General features: G+C 39.6%; 1 protein-coding gene across 1 annotated transcript in view; it reads right to left on the bottom strand.

Moving 5' to 3' along the window:
• Positions 1–18274, bottom strand: part of abtb2b (ankyrin repeat and BTB (POZ) domain containing 2b) — a 56928-nt gene that overhangs the window by 2583 nt on the left and 36071 nt on the right. Inside the window, exons 2-16 of the mRNA XM_061969995.2 lie at positions 17992–18141; positions 13564–13774; positions 8912–9064; positions 8448–8613; positions 8186–8275; positions 6424–6525; positions 6076–6172; positions 4476–4611; positions 2966–3225; positions 2721–2899; positions 2513–2618; positions 1269–1371; positions 1107–1194; positions 970–1038; positions 347–460 (exon numbers count right to left, since the gene is read on the bottom strand). Coding sequence (XP_061825979.1) covers positions 347–460; positions 970–1038; positions 1107–1194; positions 1269–1371; positions 2513–2618; positions 2721–2899; positions 2966–3225; positions 4476–4611; positions 6076–6172; positions 6424–6525; positions 8186–8275; positions 8448–8613; positions 8912–9064; positions 13564–13774; positions 17992–18141 — 2024 coding nt within the window. The remainder of the gene's footprint in view (positions 1–346; positions 461–969; positions 1039–1106; positions 1195–1268; positions 1372–2512; positions 2619–2720; positions 2900–2965; positions 3226–4475; positions 4612–6075; positions 6173–6423; positions 6526–8185; positions 8276–8447; positions 8614–8911; positions 9065–13563; positions 13775–17991; positions 18142–18274) is intronic.

Raw genomic sequence — 18274 nt, 5'->3', positions numbered from 1 at the left:
TTTTGAGCAACTTGCAGTTTGCATAAGTTAATTTATGTGATTTTTGACCAAATAACAGAGCAATAATCTAAATGTCACCAAAACTAACTGTGTTTTTATAACACTATGAGGTATTGTATACATTTTTACAGAACTTTATTACTGCCATAATTCTGCCCATTTTTAGGAAAATGTTATTCCAATTGAACATATTGCCAACATTGACTTTAACTTTACCTCATTAACATGTTTGATGACAGAACAGTGGGAGCAGCGGGATGTCCACAAATCACAAGCATTTAGCAACAGTGTGTGTGTGTGTGTGTGTGTGTGTGTGTGTGTCTGTGTGTGTGTGTCTGTGTGTTACCTTGGCGGTCTTGTAGATGCTGACTGCATTATCCAGGTTGATGAGCTGAGAGCTCAAGAGCTCACAATGTCTCTGCAGCGCCCCCAGCTGGAACACACGGGCAGCTGACAGCAGCTGAAAGAGGGGAAAACTCCTTACTTAAAAAACTATTTAACTGGATCTATTTTTTATTTATTTATTGTTCATGTGAAAAATTGCTTCAGTTTTGTACAATTTCTGTCTTCATCTGACCTTTTGGAAGAAATTACTAACGACAACTGAGTTACTGCTGTGATAGAAATTCACATGAAGAGCAACAACAGACCCTGTGAAGGACAGTGTGTGTGTGTGTGTGTGTGTGTGTGTGTGTGTGTGTGTGTGTGTGTGTGTGTGTGTATTTTAAAACATTGGTGTTTAGCCGACCCACCGAAAGCGATATCTTGCATGACTGATACATGTCTCTGATATTACTGCTAAGCAGACCTCGTGGATGCACATTGCTATTTTATGATAAGAGAGTTATCAAGCAGGAAAATGTAAATCTTTACTTTTGATCTTGTTATGTTGCAATTGAACACAATGTTAGACAAATTAGGACTTCAAATTTGATAAATAATTATGTAATATGATGAATTCCTTCTCACCTCCAACAAATCAGACACTCTGGTTTTCAGCGACTCTGTTCCACCACAGTACAGGTATGACATCATCATCTGTGCACAGGTCAAAGGTCACATTCACTGTGTACTTCATGTAATCATCAGAGGGGTGAAAAGGTCACCTGGAACACGCTGTACTTGACATCGCTGATCTCAATCAGCTTGGCGCCACTTTTATCAGAAGCAGAGGATGTGAGCAGATTCTTGAATCTAGACAAGAGAAGCGTCTTGGTGAGCAGACGTGTCAGGTAAATGACGTTTAAAAGGAGAGGGAGTGCTCTCACCTGTCGGAGGCCGTGATCAGCAGGACTCGGTGGCCATAGAAAGGTTTTCCTTCCACCAAGAAAGTCACGTCTGACATTTCCTGGTTGTTCAGGAAGTGAGGATCTGAAGAGGAATGTTCACAATCCCACTTAAAACCTTATGGAACATGTGCATGGTGTACACCATTATTACCATATTACTGCGTGGATACAACAGCACCTTACAAAGGTGGTGCACATTAAAAAAAGAGCACCAAGAATAATAAACAATGCTCACTATTGGTAACACACAAATGTACTGTTTGTAAAATCACAAATAATTGTAAATCTGGGGACATTTAAAACTGCTCAAAAAACATTCAACGCTCAATATACACATATAAAATATATGTGTGTGTATGTATATGTGTATATATATATATAGCCTTTTGAGACATTTGTGATTAAGGGCTATATAAGTAAACTTTGATTGATTGATTGATTGATTGATACCGCATTAATATAGCAATAAATTCCACTAATCAACCCTGATAAAGCACACCTGTGAAGTGAAAACCCTTTCTCTTGGAGCTCATCGAGAGAATGCCAAAAGTGTGCAAAGCAGTAATCAGAGCAAAGGGTGGCTATTTTGAAGAAACTAGAATATAAAACATGTTTTCAGTTATTTTACCTTTTTTTGTTAAGTACATAACTCCACATGTGTTCATTCATAGTTTTGATGCCTTCAGTAACAATCTACAATGTAAATAGTCATGAAAATAAATAAATATATATATAAAAATATAAATATATATATGTATATAAATATATATATATATATATATATATATTATTTGTATATATATATATATATTATTTATATATATTTATATTATTTATATATATATATATATATATATATATATATAATTTATATATATATATATATAATTATATATATATATATATATATTATTTTTATATATACATATATATATATATATATATATATATATATATATATATATATATATATATATATACATACATATATATTTCCTTATATCTGCACATTTTATTTATATTTTTATTTCTCCAATTTTACAGACACACAACATGTTTCTTTTTTAATTTTCTTCTAATATTTCTATTGTTTTTTGTAAATGACGACATTGTATTGATGCTGCTATGTTTGTCAATCAAAAGTCAGCATCATTAAGTCATTTCTTGTGTTGGATTCCAGCAGGTACCTAATGTTGTGGCTGTAAGAGCAGTAGTTTTCCTACCCAGCTGTGCTGAGAGCGTTGCCTTCATCTCGGGCACGGCAGGAAGTGGTGCTGGGCCAAAGCAGTGACTCAAAATGCTGCACACCTGTTGTATGATGGCATCATTCTGCCAAAGAACAACAGGTCCAAGATTGATTATACCTTATTTTAGTTCGGTTAAATGTTGTAGCTTGCTGAGAAAAAGAAGAATCAAGCCGACGTTTCCTACCTTGGTGGTGCAAAGGATGTTGAAGAAGAGCGGCAGGCCCGTGGTGACCAGCTCCTCACAGTAGTCTTCTTCTCTGATGGTGGTGAACTCTCTCAGGAGTGACAAGGTGACCCCGGCCCTGGAATGCTGCTGAGCACAGCGCAGAGACTCCAGCCACACATGCAGCTTCCATGGCACACCTGCAAAGAAGAACCGGTCGGACGGATGCCATGGACACATGTGTGCTAGCAGGTAGTGTTAGCTACCTAGCGCTCGCAGCTCCATGGTGACGTCCAGGTAGCCGTGCTCTGCGCTGTAGTAGCTGGCCTCCTGCAGAGCCTTCATCCTGGCCTTGCACAGTTTGGCTAAGCCCCCCTCGGGGGAGGGGCTGGGGTGGGGTGTGAGGGGGAGGAAAGGGCACATGCCACCCTCCTCCCCCTCCACCCCCTCAGCTAGCATCTCCTCCAGGGACAGGACGTCCTCTTTGACTTTCTGGGGCTGAGTCAGGAGCTTTCTCAGCACGTTCCTGACGGGATAAAGCAGAGGAAGAGTGCGTTAAAGACGAGGAGGACGTGAAGAGAGAAAAGAACAAGCGGGAGAAGGTGTGGAGAGATTTATAGGAGCTCGTGTTGCCGTACATCCATCCGAGAGTGTGACCCTGTGGCCTACTCTCATTGTGGAATGTGACGTGTTGAGTCTATATTGTGTTCACACGTACTCGGAAACAGCAGGTGGACACTTTTACACCACCAGCTGCTGCTCACAGACAGATAGGGAGCAAAACAAAACCAGCAGTTTTCACCTTATTGCAAATAAATTCATCTTAAAAGAAGGGGACTATGATGAATTCAGTCTTTTCTGACTTAGAAATGTTACAAAGTTGGATACTTGGGGTAAAAAATTTCAAAGTTTCAAATCATAAGGCTCATTTTGGTGCGACGTCACAGCGAGGTGGATGTAATATTTGGATGATAATTCAAGTTCTCAGCCAAAGGCTTCAGGATATGAGGAAACACAAAAAGATAGGATAAAGTAATATTTTAATTTAATCTTGGCATGTGAAAAATACTGACATGCAACATGCAGTGACATAAATGCTGCTAAAAGCAGCTTTTTTTAATGCAGAGTTTTAATGATCAGAGAGTGCACGTGTAACCTATGTTGTGACCGGGTGAATCTATATAATGTTTATTAAGTTAATTTCTGACCGTGTCTGGATGAAAAATAACAGTGACGACCTCAAGATACTGTATATATTTAAACAGTGTACATTTTCAAAAGGCAAAGTATGACACTTTTAAAGAGAGTGTGGCGTGGTTTCTTTTGCCTCAACAATCAAACATTTTGCAGACAGACTTAAAATTAAAATGGGTTATAAAAGTGAGTGTGGAACAAAATTTAGGCCAAAGCCATATTATCTAGACCACCAAGAAGTGTTTTAAATGTCGATTAGAATAATCATAGGTCCCCTTTAAGTGTGTGTTTGCTGCACGGAGGGAAGATACAAGCACCGGGGGGGCGTGGCCAAGTTGGGAGAGTGGTTCAATCCCCACCTTCTACCATCCTAGTCACGTCCATTGTGTCCTTGAGCAAGACACTTCACCCATGCTCCTGATGGGTCCTGGTTAGCGCCTTGCATGGCAGCTCCCACCATCATGTGTGAATGTGTGTGTGAATGGGTGAATGTGGAAATAGTGTCAAAGCACTTTGAGTTCCTTAAAAAAAGGTAGAAAAGCGCTACACAAGTACAACCCATTTCATTTCATTTCATTTCACCTGTGTCCGTGTGCTGCAGCGTGACTGAAGCAGTTCATGTCTTCATGAAGGGACGATGTCAGGGCGTTTCCATCGCGGGCCTTCCATAAAGGATCGGCACCTCTTGCCAGCAGCAAGGTCACCATCTCATAGTTGCCTGGACACAAATTTAACAGTCAAACCAAAATTTGCGTATTTACAGTATCACTTTTTATTCAGGACTCACTTCAATGCTTGCTGTACATTCATTTATTTGTGGAAGCTCAACGGGATTAAAGTTGGACACACTTATTTGTTGGGGGGGTTTTCCGCTCACAAACAGATTATCATGGGACTGCCTATGTAGCTTGCTAATGCAAGTCTGTATATTAGATGGTATCATAACTCTGCTTCTTAACACTTGTCATCATTGTAGTGATGTATTAGATGAGCCATGAAGTGTAAATTATCTTTAAAATCAACACACACTTGCACAAGGCCCAGCAAACATCCCCACAGAACAAAATTGATCAAACACCTGCAGGTCAACAACTTCATGTTCTGTTGTTAAGTTTAAAACATAAGATAATGTCAGACATTTCTATGAGTGAAGCTTTATATTATTTTAGTAAATTAGTAGTAGCTTGTATGACGATTCTGATGCTGATAAATCGAGTAATCGAATAAAACACTTCATTTTAGGGAAAATAGTTGACATTTCTTCTGCTTGGCATTACCGTCTTTGACTTTTTCTGACAAATGCACATTGTTAACTTTAAAATTGCACTTTTAACATGTGTGCATTGAAGAAAAATTTAAAAAGACAGATCACAGCACCCTCACGTCACCGCTCTCATAAGTGCTCTATTGCAGTGGAATTGCGGAAACTGTGTCCAGGTATTTAAAGTTCCAGGCATGTCATGCGGTCTGGATTTTTATTAGTTAGACTCATTAAACAATCAAAGCAACAGACATAAAATGAAACACATTCTTTAAATAATACATCAAATGAATTAAATAATTGTTGCAGCCCCAAGCATTTAACAAACCAATAAGCTCAATTTTACCTGTCCACACACAAACACTGAGTTTTGCGTCATGGCTAAATATGCAAATTTGATCATGACATCATTTCTCACTGTCCCTGCCCCGTAACTCTCCAGATACGCTACGGTCTTTTGAGAAACATTGCATACACAGTCTTTACACGCTGTCAGTGTGGTTTTACAGAGCATGTGTGCCCCCTCCTGCAGCCCAGTGTGCCTCTCCGATGAGCCCACAGAGGAATGCTGCCATGAAGCTTGGCAACAGCCGTGGGCAACACTCCTTTTCCTCGCAAAGCCTCCATTCGGTCTCTCATTTTTGGACATTTACAACTCAATTGTGTCTTCCCCCCTCTGTGCTAGTGCACTCGTGTATGAGGGATTGATGGTGATGTGTACAAACTACACACTCTCTCTTTTGGTCGAATTCCCTCCAAGTAGTCTAAATAGTCATTTAATTCCCACAAAATTTATGAGAACAGAAAATAGTTTCTATTGACAACTATACTTAATGTTTTTGGCGATATGCATTTGTGTGTGTGTGTGTGTGTGTGTGTGTGTGTGTGTGTGTGTGTGTGTGTGTGTGTGTGTGTGGTCACCTGCTGCTGAGGCCAGCTGCAATGGGGTGTCGGCCGTGCTCTCCTGTCCATTACGGACTGCAGCGCCCTCCACGTTGGCCCCAGCATCCAACAGTAGCTGGACAGACACATCTGTTCCATTAAACAATGTTTGACATCCAGCAACGCATTTATAGCTTGATCTTTGACCTGACATTTCTAAAAGGCTTAGCGTCAGTGTGTGTACGGTTCACTCAGAAGAAGGTTGCATACATGCGTGTGTTTGTGTGTATATATATATATATATATATATATATATATATATATATATATATATATATATATATATATATATATATATACATATATTTGTGCGTGTCAGTTTCCCACCTGCACTACTGAGATGTGTCCGTGCAGCACAGCGAAGGTGAGCGCCGCCCAGTGTCGACTGTCAGGATGCACAGACGGGTGCTTCTGGGAGCACGGGGGAACCTTCAAAGGTAGGAGAAAACAAGAGTTACAGACCAATCACACCCACAAGAACAGGAGTAGAGCCTTTGAAGTCTATGTTGTCTGTTTATAGCGTGAAACTGGCTGACTGATGTTGACATAAGGGGATGTCAACATAACCAAAATTAAAACCGAAACTAGCCATTGCATGCATATTTACTTCTGACTTTTACCAGAGACATAGGGCCTGATCAACTAACAGTTTGCAATGTTTAGAAACACATGCAAACTTGATAGTGCACACAAAGATGACCCAATAGGTTCATGCACAGACTGCGTGTCTTCAATGAACAATATAGAGCGCATTCCATTTACTGTGTCTTCATGAATATATGCTGATTGATAGAACACCCCCAATACTGGGAGGAGGAGATGCAAATAGACTTAGACAAATTTAATTGATCCTCAATGAGCATTTTTTGACACAGTAGCTCAATTATAAGAGTAAAAGTAACCTAAAACACTCTCAACGGCACAACGAAAGACAAATACATTATCAATAAATGTAATACCAACAATACAGAAGCGATAGTATACAACAACAACTGCAATAAAATGGGACAACTAAAACAATAAAAAAACGTATAGGTAAATACAAAGTTAATGTGATTTATCAAGGCTGAAGCAGTTCTGCGGTCGTTTTGCATCTATTGTTAGCAAAATTTGAAAGTGTGTGCAAACTGACAGAGTTATGTACATATAGCTGTGAGAATGGAGGTGATTCCGCTGCAAAGACAGACGACGGACAGAGAATCCTCCTTCTTATGTGTTTGTGTCAACATATTTTGACTATTTCATTTATTAGGCAACATCATTTTATAATCACGTAGCTGCTGGATGACTTAAGGGGCTGATTAAAACAAATTCAAATGATTTGTTTTGGTGTCCATCCATCCATCAATTTTCTACCGCTTGTCCCTATAGGGGTCGCGCGGGGTGCTGGAGTCTATCTCAGCTGCATTTTGGAGTCTGCCACAGTTTTTTTGGCATAATTTTTTCCCCCCAGAAAAACATTTTGCAACATGCATTTTATGCATTCTTGCATACATTTCTGGATTCTTCCAGATGCACCATCACACCACCAGTGCCTTCAGGAGCGCACTTTCGGCATGCTAAAAATAGATTCTGTTCGCAATTCTACAATATATCGCCCAGAAAATGTGGTGTATGCTGAATATTTCACAACATAACAAAACACAACAGTTTGGACAATGGGAGTATATGATGTCATGAATGTTGAGGGAAATGAGTGTCTCCATGATGATAGCTGGTAGGACAAGCAAAAACCTCATTTTAAATAGGGGGTCTGCACCACTTTTACACTTGTTACCAATTGTACACTCAGTCTTACAGTAGTAGATCACCTGCAACTCGCTCACTTATAGTAGACAGAGATTTATAGTTTGAAATGTTGTTTAGCGCTTGTTATTTGGATCTTAGGTCAAGCAGATAATGTGGACTTGGACTTAATGAGTTGTTTGATATAAACGGGTTGTCAACATAAGCAGGATCGAATAAAGTGGGTTACACTGGGGATACAATTTGTAAAACGTTTCCCTGGATTTTTCTATGTTCCTTACTGGTACTTGTAAGTACTAAAAAATATGCAAGAATTAAGCTGGAATTGCTCAAGAATATTTACCGCCACATCAAGGTTGGCGCCAGCGTCAATCAGCATCTGGACAAGGGCCTCATCACCAGCAGCGCAGGCGTACATCAGAGGGGTCATCCCCTAAAAGACAGAGAGGCGGGCACAAAAAAGAAGCAAATAGATCATGAAAAAAGCGGTTTGTGCTTGTTCTCTGTCTTGTATGTGGCTGTAAGACTTCTCTTAGCTTAAACTGTACCGCTACACCTGCCTAAGAGCAGACTTTAAACAACTAAGAAAATGTGCCAGTCAGCACCTGGTCATCCATGCTGTTGACGCCATCAGGCCCCAGCAAGCTAATAGCTTGGCCGATGAGGTCCGTGCGGCCGCAGTTGAGCATTCGGAAGCCCAGGTCAAGATGGAACTTGTCTGTGGCTCCTTTGGAATCCAAGCGCTTGAAGGAGCTGAAGCAACACTCGGGCCTGATGAGGACCAATCAAAGCAACAACACAAACTGTCAGCTGAGTAGCTAAGAAGTTTACAGTTTAAAAAAATATTTCCTCATTGGCTTGTTATTGATCAAGTTATTGTCAGCATGTGTGTGTGTGTCTGTGTATAATGTGTAATTGTATTTTTTTACCCAAAGATATTGTATTGGTTTAATTTATTATATGTTTTATGTTACTAGTGAATGTTTTGAGAAGTAGGGCACAGCTGTGTAACCTCATGTGACCAGGTGCAGAGATTCCACAGCCTGGTTATATGTGTGTTCACACGTACTTAAGCTGTCTGGGTTCACAGTCCAGTCCAGGGAGGAGCAGCCTGGCAGTTTGTCTGACATCATCAGTGTCCACCAGCAGACTCTTGCGATGTTCAGCATGAACTATGGCCACTCTGATCCATTCCATCAGAGGTGGCAGCAGCAGGAATGGCCTGTGAAGGAAAAAGATGAACAATTCCATGTCAGTGCTTGTGAAGTATGAGACATTGGTGTTATTTTGTTATCTTGTTTCTGTGTAAGACTGAGGGAGAATTTGCTTCTTTGTCATGATTCAGTCACTTTTAAAGAAAACTCATAAACCGTCATCAAACATGACGTGTGTGTCTGGCAGCGCTTCCCCTAAACTGTGACTCACTTATTACTACAGCTATTATTCTCTTCCATACACACACTTATAATCACATCATATTCACAATAGATACTGATACCTTACTGTACAACATTCCTGCTACTATAGGTGTGTCAGAAAAGATTCAAGACTAGGGTCAGACTTAAATGAAACCTCCATGGCGTCTAACACACATTCCCATCCTTCACTGCCACAGCTTTATGAACTTCTGGAAAGATTTTTGCGTTAACCCTTCTTGATGACGTTCATCTCTTGAAAACGCTTTGGAAATAATGACCCCTTGAGGTGCTCTTCACGGCCAGGAACTTGTCGGAAGCTCAAGTCATTGTGAGCAGGCGTGTTGTTGTCAGCCACGAATTGTCCTGCCACAACGCGCACTGGACGAAGCAAACACCACTGAATGTCTTTCTAGATGTGCTGGTTGTTGTCTGGCTCCTGTGGCAAATACTGACAGTTAAAGATGCCCCTAAACATAAACAGTCCTGAAACTTTTCTGACACACTGTGGAGCTCTATATTTGTACATTGGCTGTATCTCTAAGTACCCCGAACCCAGCATTCACAGAGCACTACTTACAAAATGATGTTGGTGTAGAAGGACAAGAAAAACTGCAACAACAAAAAAGAACTAATACGATAAAAATACAAGTGTCAGATCTAATACAGTGTTGGTAGAAGAAAGTGGCTTTAATCTCTGAGAATTCCAAGAATACACATCCATAGAAAAAGAGTGTTATGGAATGTGCCCATGCAGACTCTCTGACTGATTGATTAATCACCTCAGTCCTTTGTTCTACTCCTCCTTATTCCTCACACAGCTACTCTTGATATCTAGCCACACAAATTCCACACCTAGTCTTTTTATCTTGTATCATGTGCTCATTTGAACAATGGCCAACAGGGTGGGTCTTGTTGTTGTTTGCTCGTGTTGACTGTGCTCAGAGAGGATGCTAATGATTGTTTGAACAGTATTATCATGACTCACTAAGCGGCCTGTGATGGTATTCTTAGCAGCATCTTCCCCCATTTTTTGGGGAGATGTCAAGAACTCCAAAACAAACAATGAATACAAGCATGGTTGCAGTATTGCATGTGTGGAGTTACTATTATATTTATGAGCAGTGAGATTGTTGAGGTGTCATTTGTTTTACTCAGTGATTACTTTAAGTAGCTACACTTGGTTTCCTGTGGAACATATTTACCTAATTCACATTGTATCTGAACAACAAACAACATAAAGTGCAATTGCTTGCCAAACTTTTTAATTTTAATCAAACACTGATGCCAGTGGTTGAAAAAATAAAATAAATAAACTTGCTGATGGTATTTTCTAATGGCACAATAACACAATTTCACTACATGCAGACATCATGGTCCATTTAGGTATTTAAAGTCTGAGACGTTAACGAGCAGACAAGAGGCAGTAGGAAGAAGAGATAGATGCCCAAAGGAGTGGATGGGCGCCTGCAGAGAAAGTTTAAGTGCTGAGGTGATGGCTAGGTAGCAGATGTAGTATGTCTAAATTAAGAAAAGAGGCTGGGTGGCCATTTTGGTTATAGTGCCACTGGTGTAGAGTGATAAGAAGGCCATGTTTCTGAGCAGGAGATGAAGAGCAGACAGCTTGGGAATCAATGCCTAAGCTCTTAATGGCATCCTCCTCTCAACACATATTGGCTGCCTGTGCATTTGTGCAAAAGAGTCTGTCTTCCTGATGGCCACGGGACAGCCAAGCCTGCTAATGTTCTTCATTCCTGCTTAATGCATGACCAATTTACTTTCTTGTTTAATACATGAACACAGTGCTGCAACTAATGCAGGGCCAATGGACACTGAAGATTTGGACCGTCATTAACTGATTCAGATTCAATATTTTACAGCATGTAATTAAGAGCAGAAAAAGTATCCAACCTATTAAACTATGTTTCCCCTTAATTAGTAGAAACCTAATTTGTGTGTTACTGTTTGTCCAAAAAGCATATGTGCTACAGTTGACCAACACTGTATAATGACACTCGACTGCACATAAAAACTGTAATAGTTTCAATTTCCACCTCCAGTCCTCCACCTTTTTCTACTATGTAGTATTTGGACACATACACGTCCAATCTGACCCCATGTCTGGGTTATGCCCTTCAGTCTGTAACAAAAACCTGAGCTCCTTCGACATCGTTATAACATCAAAGCCTAGACGTCTGTTAGAACTGAAACTAGATAGCGCTTATGGCTAGCTGACCGACCCGCAACAGCAGGATCGACACACACACACAAGCATGTAAAAACAAACTTTCTCACACTTGTTTATGCATAGTCACACGCAGAAATATTAGCTCTGATTCTTGGCCCCACTGCACACATGCATGCCCAAAGTGCCCTGAAGCTGAAGGATTGAGTTTACGGTACGTTCAAACCAACTCCAATGAGGTCCTTATGCAGACCCCGTCGTAGGCTGCAAATGGTCAAGTTTACCTACTGATGTGGTGTCTGATTACTCTAGTAAATACACCATAGAAGGCATGTAAGAGTATTTGATGTAGCAGTGGCTGGAAGTATCTTCCATCATCTTATCTCTGCACCGCATCGACCCATTAGTGCTCTTAAATCCGCTACAGGAAAAGAAAAAGGGTGTGTGCTATGTAATGCATAGAGGAAAATCGCCTTGATTGAGTGATGTGGTAATGGTAACGGTTAAAAGTTTATTCAAGCACATCACATGTTTACAGCTAAACAATTCGGTATTCAGTATGTCAGTAGATATTTTACTAAACTGTGAAAAAGATGAGAAAAGTGTTAACTGTTAAATCAGGTTACCCTGATCTGCGTTAGTTCCCATGTAAATATAAGGACATTTTTGCATGCTAACAGCCTATGGCTTTTATAATCTGTGATGTGTTTAAGCATTAGAGTCCTCAATGTATTTATTTAAAACCAGTATTTTCATCTTTCTAGTTGTTGATAAAAGTTTGCCTGGTAGCATGTGGACAACAAAAGATCTAAAGACACACATAAAATGTAGATAATCTTCACAATTGGCATTGACATTGCAGTACTTCAAACTTATCCACCATTACGTTGAAGATACTGCTATTAGGCCGCTCAGAAGGCTTACTAATACTTGATGGTGTGGCCCACACAGATTTGGTGGTTTGGGGATTTTCATCAAAGATTCCATAGCTGCAGCCGCTGACAAAAGCAATGGTAAGGCTCATTGGAGGGGAGGAGTCTGTATCATTACCAGGCGCTAGGATTGTAATCACAACCAGTCTTTAACTCTACCCACGTCCTCACCTTGGCCTGCTCTCTTTACTATCATTTACAGCTAATAAAATGTGCACACTGAACATAGCAGCTGTCAATTCATCTTGCTGATATACACCAAACATTAAAAACACATGAAGACTTGTTAGAACCTGCCAGTAAAAGTAAAAAATAATATACGGGTGTTTATTTGCTACCATATTACCTTTGATACTAATGAGGAGCCCTTGCACTTGCACTGAGTCAGGTCATCGTTATGGGCGTGTATTGGATCCAGCAGAATTTATGCAAAGGTTTATATTTTCTTAGACTGATTTGATCACAAAAACGATTCCATAAATGGCATATCCTCGAAACCATGTACATCCCATGTAAATATTCTTAGATAGTAGACCTTTGGTTAGCTTATTTCATTTTCTTTAATGTTCTTTATTTGGAAGTGAGTCATAATTTCCTTAAACACACTTAATTATCAGTAATAAAGTTACTGTAACTTACTGCAAAAAGTGTGATAACAAAACAGCAGTGTTTTAATTTGACAAAAGAAAATGGTACAAGGGGTTTTGTTCAAATAATGAAAAAACACTCCCGACTGTAAAGAACAACACCATTGTTATTCTACAACCAAAACAAAAAGCTCTTAACAGAATTATATGCTACTGGCACCCCGTAAAATACTTAGAACCAGCAGTTTTAGGGCTAAATTACCGGTACCCCTCCAAGGATTATTTCCCTCAGCTGTGTCATTAACAATAACACCTGGAGGCTTTTGCTTACCTGTAATTTACCTACAGAACACTTTTTGAAGTGTACTTTTCACACAAGGACAGAAGAATTATCATGGAGAAAAAGTGAGCTGCAATACAACCTTTTTGTGGTGTTGTAGGTTTGCTTTCTGACAGTGGTTAGGGACATTTATTCTAATTTATGCGAGGGTCCAAATGATTTATACATATATTTAGAAATAACAATTATATGAAACCTTAAAATATTCATTATAAATTTGTAAAGAACCTTCATCTCACATGTGGTCATGCAAGACCCTCACCTCTCTTTGCTTAGTGCCATGCGTGGGGGATCTAAGTTGGGATTCTCCATGGACTCCATTTGCGGGCAGCGCAGGAAGTAGTAGAGGGTGTGGAGGGCGTCAGGTGACCAGGACACAGGCTGCTGGGGGCGTGCGTGGCGAGCTGGACTCAGCCCTGGGCGCACCGAGCTCAGGCGCTGCATATGGTGCATGGCACGGGACACCAGATCACCTAGGAAATAGAATTTACACACGTTGATATTAAATGGTTGAGAATATATCAGCTTACACCATGTTAAGCTTCATCATTTGTTTACTCTATCTACACAGGACCAGTATTCAGACCCCTCACACATAGCTCGTATGAACAAATAAGGGATCCCAGTTCTAAGTGTAAACTCTGTGGGTTTCCAATCTAACCGGAATTCCCCTTTTCCTAAACCACTTACATTTAACACTCCTGCACTTACTACTCTCTCTTCATGCCTTCTGCGGTATATGTCTGTAGCAGAGTCATTATCGGTAAACACAGCCAGACGCCAAGGCTAAATCATCATTTATCTTTAACTACTCGAGTGAATACCTAGACAGAACCAAAAAACAATCAATCCAATTCTTCATGATGCAGTTTAATCACTCAGGTGTGTTAGTGCAATACTGAAGGTTCACAGTACAATTGCCAAGAAGTTGCTAACAAAAACAAATTAATCTGTACACTTTCGGGTAAGGATCACTCAAAACGTAAACACTGTGACTTATCGATTGTTAACACAATGGTACATTTATGTTACTAAAACAACTATATTGTTTTACTTGAAGTGTGTATAGTGCAATAAGAAAAATAATTATCCACCGGTAAATTTTGTTTAAATTTATTGTCTGGTAGTGTGCAACAAACTAAACAGAAAGAAATTAGAAAGAAAATAGTGCATGACGAGAGCATTTGCATTACTTTATTTGTAGCAATTGTAAAGCGCAATGAATGGACTATCAGTCATCACAGGAAGGGGATGTATGTGGAGGAGGGGGTCTTGGGTGTAGAAAGAATAAAGGAGAGTAAAACAGGCCAATTTGAACTTGGTGTCATATTGCGCTCATTTAGGATGATTACCGCAGGGTTAATTTCTAACCGGATTAGCATGACTTGGGCAGTACAGGGGTTGAGGCTTGGGGGTCTTGGCCAGTGTGTGTGTGTGCGCGCGTGCACATTAAAGAGTTTGGGTCAGTTAGGGTTGGCTCTCCTTAAACAGACCCCACTTAAAGCTGAAGGGCCTTCTTTGTGTTAACCGCTAACAGCAGTCCACCCAGGAGGTCTCATAGGAATTCTTGCCTAGGATCGAGAGGCTTTCCCTGGTTTTACAAGCCATATTGTGCCCTTAGGCCTTTACTTGCTGTCAGGGGTGAAATACCAAAATTGAATACAGTATCGCTTTCTAAGATTGCTTTTACGATTACTTTTTAGAGCTCAATGTGACAATGATTCCTTTTTTTTTTAAATGCAGTTTTGCAAAATGATAATTTCACCAACAGTGGTACCTCAATTTAAGAGTATAGGGATGCAACGATTAAACAGTTTTACTATTAATCGTGATTAAAACGGTTATAAAATTGCAAAGGCTCCACAACACCGTGTGTTTCAGTCCTTCTCACTTGCTATAAACAGATATTATGCTGGTATGTTGTTTTCGGCACAACCTGCACGGAAGAAAAACAAAGTTAAAATAGCGGGGCAGGCGCTTATACGCACGTTTCGAAAGACACACTACTATACAACATCAGCTTAAAAATGGCAGCAGGAAAAGGCTGAAAACTTTTTTACACTCAAAAAAAGCTGAAGTAAGAATTGTGGGAACATTTCGGGTACTTAAAAAATGACCAAAGAGTCATTGAAGACGATGGCTCAACAATTTGCAAAACCTGGCAAAAGAAAGTTGCATCTAAAGGTCGAACACGACAAATTTGCGGGCTCACCACCCAGCTTTACACGCCAAAGTAAGGGTAAGACATAAGTTACTTCATGAAGAACCTAATTGGCAGTGAGTCAAATGTAAAGGTGACACTTACAATCAATAGTAAACATACTGCAACAAGTACTACTGTCAAGGGATTCATTCAGTGACTATTTAACATTAGAGATTGCTTATTCCTGTCTGTGTTGAAAAACTATAGGCATTGTAAGTTAATATAGCAATTGCAAAACACTAACATAAAATCAGACGCTTGTAGAATAACAACACTACCATGGGATCTATTTATTTGCAAGAAAAACTGTTGGGTTATAAGCATCCCTGCCATTATTTGGAGTAGTAAATGTCACAGTGGACAATGTAAGATCTGTCTGAAACATCTGGTCTTACTCATTAGCATTAACTTTGAGCTATAAATCAGCATAACTCTGTTTTTCCTATCATGATTGAATGTGAAGGACAGTGATGAAAATCATCAAAAACATAACTGAGTGTGTTGCAGACTGCTAGTCATAATGAAGCAGAATGAGTCTAACACCAGTCAAGAATGTTAAAATAATGTTTAAACAGCAAACATTTATCCATGAAAATATGGAAAAGCTGCTAATGGTGTGTTTGACGGAAAAGCAGTTCAAAGTAGATATCTTTACCTTCCAAGGTAAATGCTGTACATTATTATTACATTACTACCGTATTTTTCGGACTATAAGTCGCAGTTTTTTTCATAGTTTGGCCGGGCTCCAGTGCGACTCATATATGTTTTTTTCCTTCTTTATTATGCATTTTCGGCAGGTGCGACTTATACTCCGGTCTGATTTATACTCCGAAAAATACGGTAAATGGAATAATAAATAAAAGTAAATAAATTCAAGTATTTTAGTTGTTAGTAGTACATTCCATTACATTGTTTTTATACAATATTTCTTTTGTAAAAGTTTATTTTTATTTTTTTTAAAGACATGTTACATGGTAAAATTGGGATGTTTTGGCACCAACTAATTTGATTTCAATTCATTTCAATGGGAGACGTTGATTTGAGAAAAGTGTATTGAGTTAAGAGTTCCATAAGAAAACTAAGTAAGCTTGTAAATTGAGGTACTACTATATTTACAAATACTACAAAAGTACTTTGTCAGAGACTGGCAATTTATTTACTGGAAAAATATTTTTTTGTTTAGTATTGCATACCTTTGCAGTAGTACCACACACAAGTGTCCCATTGATGGCAAAGGACCACCACTGACCTGGAGATAAAATACCCAAACGTCCCGAAAGGGAACTTTTAACAGCCAGTCTATTGGCATAACTGCCTTTCCAGCAGTTTTTCTGGAATATTTAGTGCAGTGCCATCTAATATCCATCCTGTTTAAGTATGCTGTGTATGCCGTATGTGTCTGGCCAACTCTACTGAAAAGATCCAACATGACTGAGCAGCCAAGTACAGAAACTCCTGTATGGTCTTCTTGGCTTCAGATCATAGTGCCAACCCCTCTTTATTTTGGGTGTGTATCGATATCAGTGAACACATTGGCTCTATGTGTTTGTTTGTGTTTGTAGGCGCGAAAGAGTGTGAAGCATGCCAGCCCTGCCCAGACCAGCTCAGATTCATACCACTAGAGCAATGTGGCACAAAGAGTCCACTGAGCAAGTAGGAGAAAGAGTGTGTCTGTATTTGAGTGTGCATTCACTTTCTTAATGACCTTCTAACGACAGTGGGGTATGAACGTGGCCTTGTGCTTCGGGAACAAATGGCAAAGTGTTTGGTCATTTGGAGAGAGGAAACCTATATGCACTCGCACCAAACCTATTTTTTTGACCTGTCACAACAATCTTTCCATATTGACCAAAGGCTGATTCATCCACCTTGGACACAATTATGTTCTACCATTCCTTCATTCCTTTCCGCTTCACTTTTTAATGACCTTTTAAATAGAACTTGGAATTAGCTTGAGCCCAGCTTTTCATCACTGTCATGTATCATGAGAATAGTAAATGGATATTGTTATGACTTGATGTGTACACACTGTACTTGCCCTTGTCATAAAACTCAAAGAGTGAGATACGGTTATAAAGTAGAGCATTATACACAGATACAGGTTGACCTGGGAAATACTTTATGGTATCATTCCCTCTTAGTTATTTATATAAAAAAATCACTTTAATGATGCATCATGATTCTACCAAGTAAATTAATCCTAAGAAAAAACCCACGAAGTTGCATAAAATAGGTTCATGTTTGCAGCTCTATTAATAAGGCAGTAGCTGTTCTATCATTGCAACATTTTGTTTTGCATTTCAATCAAAATACAACGGGAAAAAAAATCTTGACGTATCAGACTCAAGCACTGTTTCTGTCAGATGAAAGATCTCCTTTCCTTTCATGAGTTTAACCCTTTAGAAAATTCAGTAGTTGAGATATGAAACAGCATGTCAGATTGTTTCAACTGTATTGCAACACTATTGTAGCTTTGCTGAGACTTACTGAGTTCAGAGATACTGCCCACACAGGTAGCCAGCAGGGACTGTTCCAGTGTCCTGAGCTCCAGCTGGGCATAGGCATCCTCCCTGCAGTCCACAGAAGTCTGCTGATTCTCTGTATAGGGACTGAATTGGGCCGGTATTGACAAGACACCTATGGGAGAGAAAGACAGGAAGAAAAGGACTTTATAACAAACACATAAGGTTTGTGGGGATTGCAAACAAGTTTCAGCACTGTTCCTGTAGAACAATTGTTGGTGGTATTTACTGTGTAAATGTGTACGCCT

The sequence above is a fragment of the Nerophis lumbriciformis genome, linkage group LG10 (assembly GCF_033978685.3).
Source record: "Nerophis lumbriciformis linkage group LG10, RoL_Nlum_v2.1, whole genome shotgun sequence".
Classification (NCBI taxonomy): domain Eukaryota; kingdom Metazoa; phylum Chordata; class Actinopteri; order Syngnathiformes; family Syngnathidae; genus Nerophis; species Nerophis lumbriciformis.
This window is presented reverse-complemented; position numbering and strand designations above follow the sequence as displayed.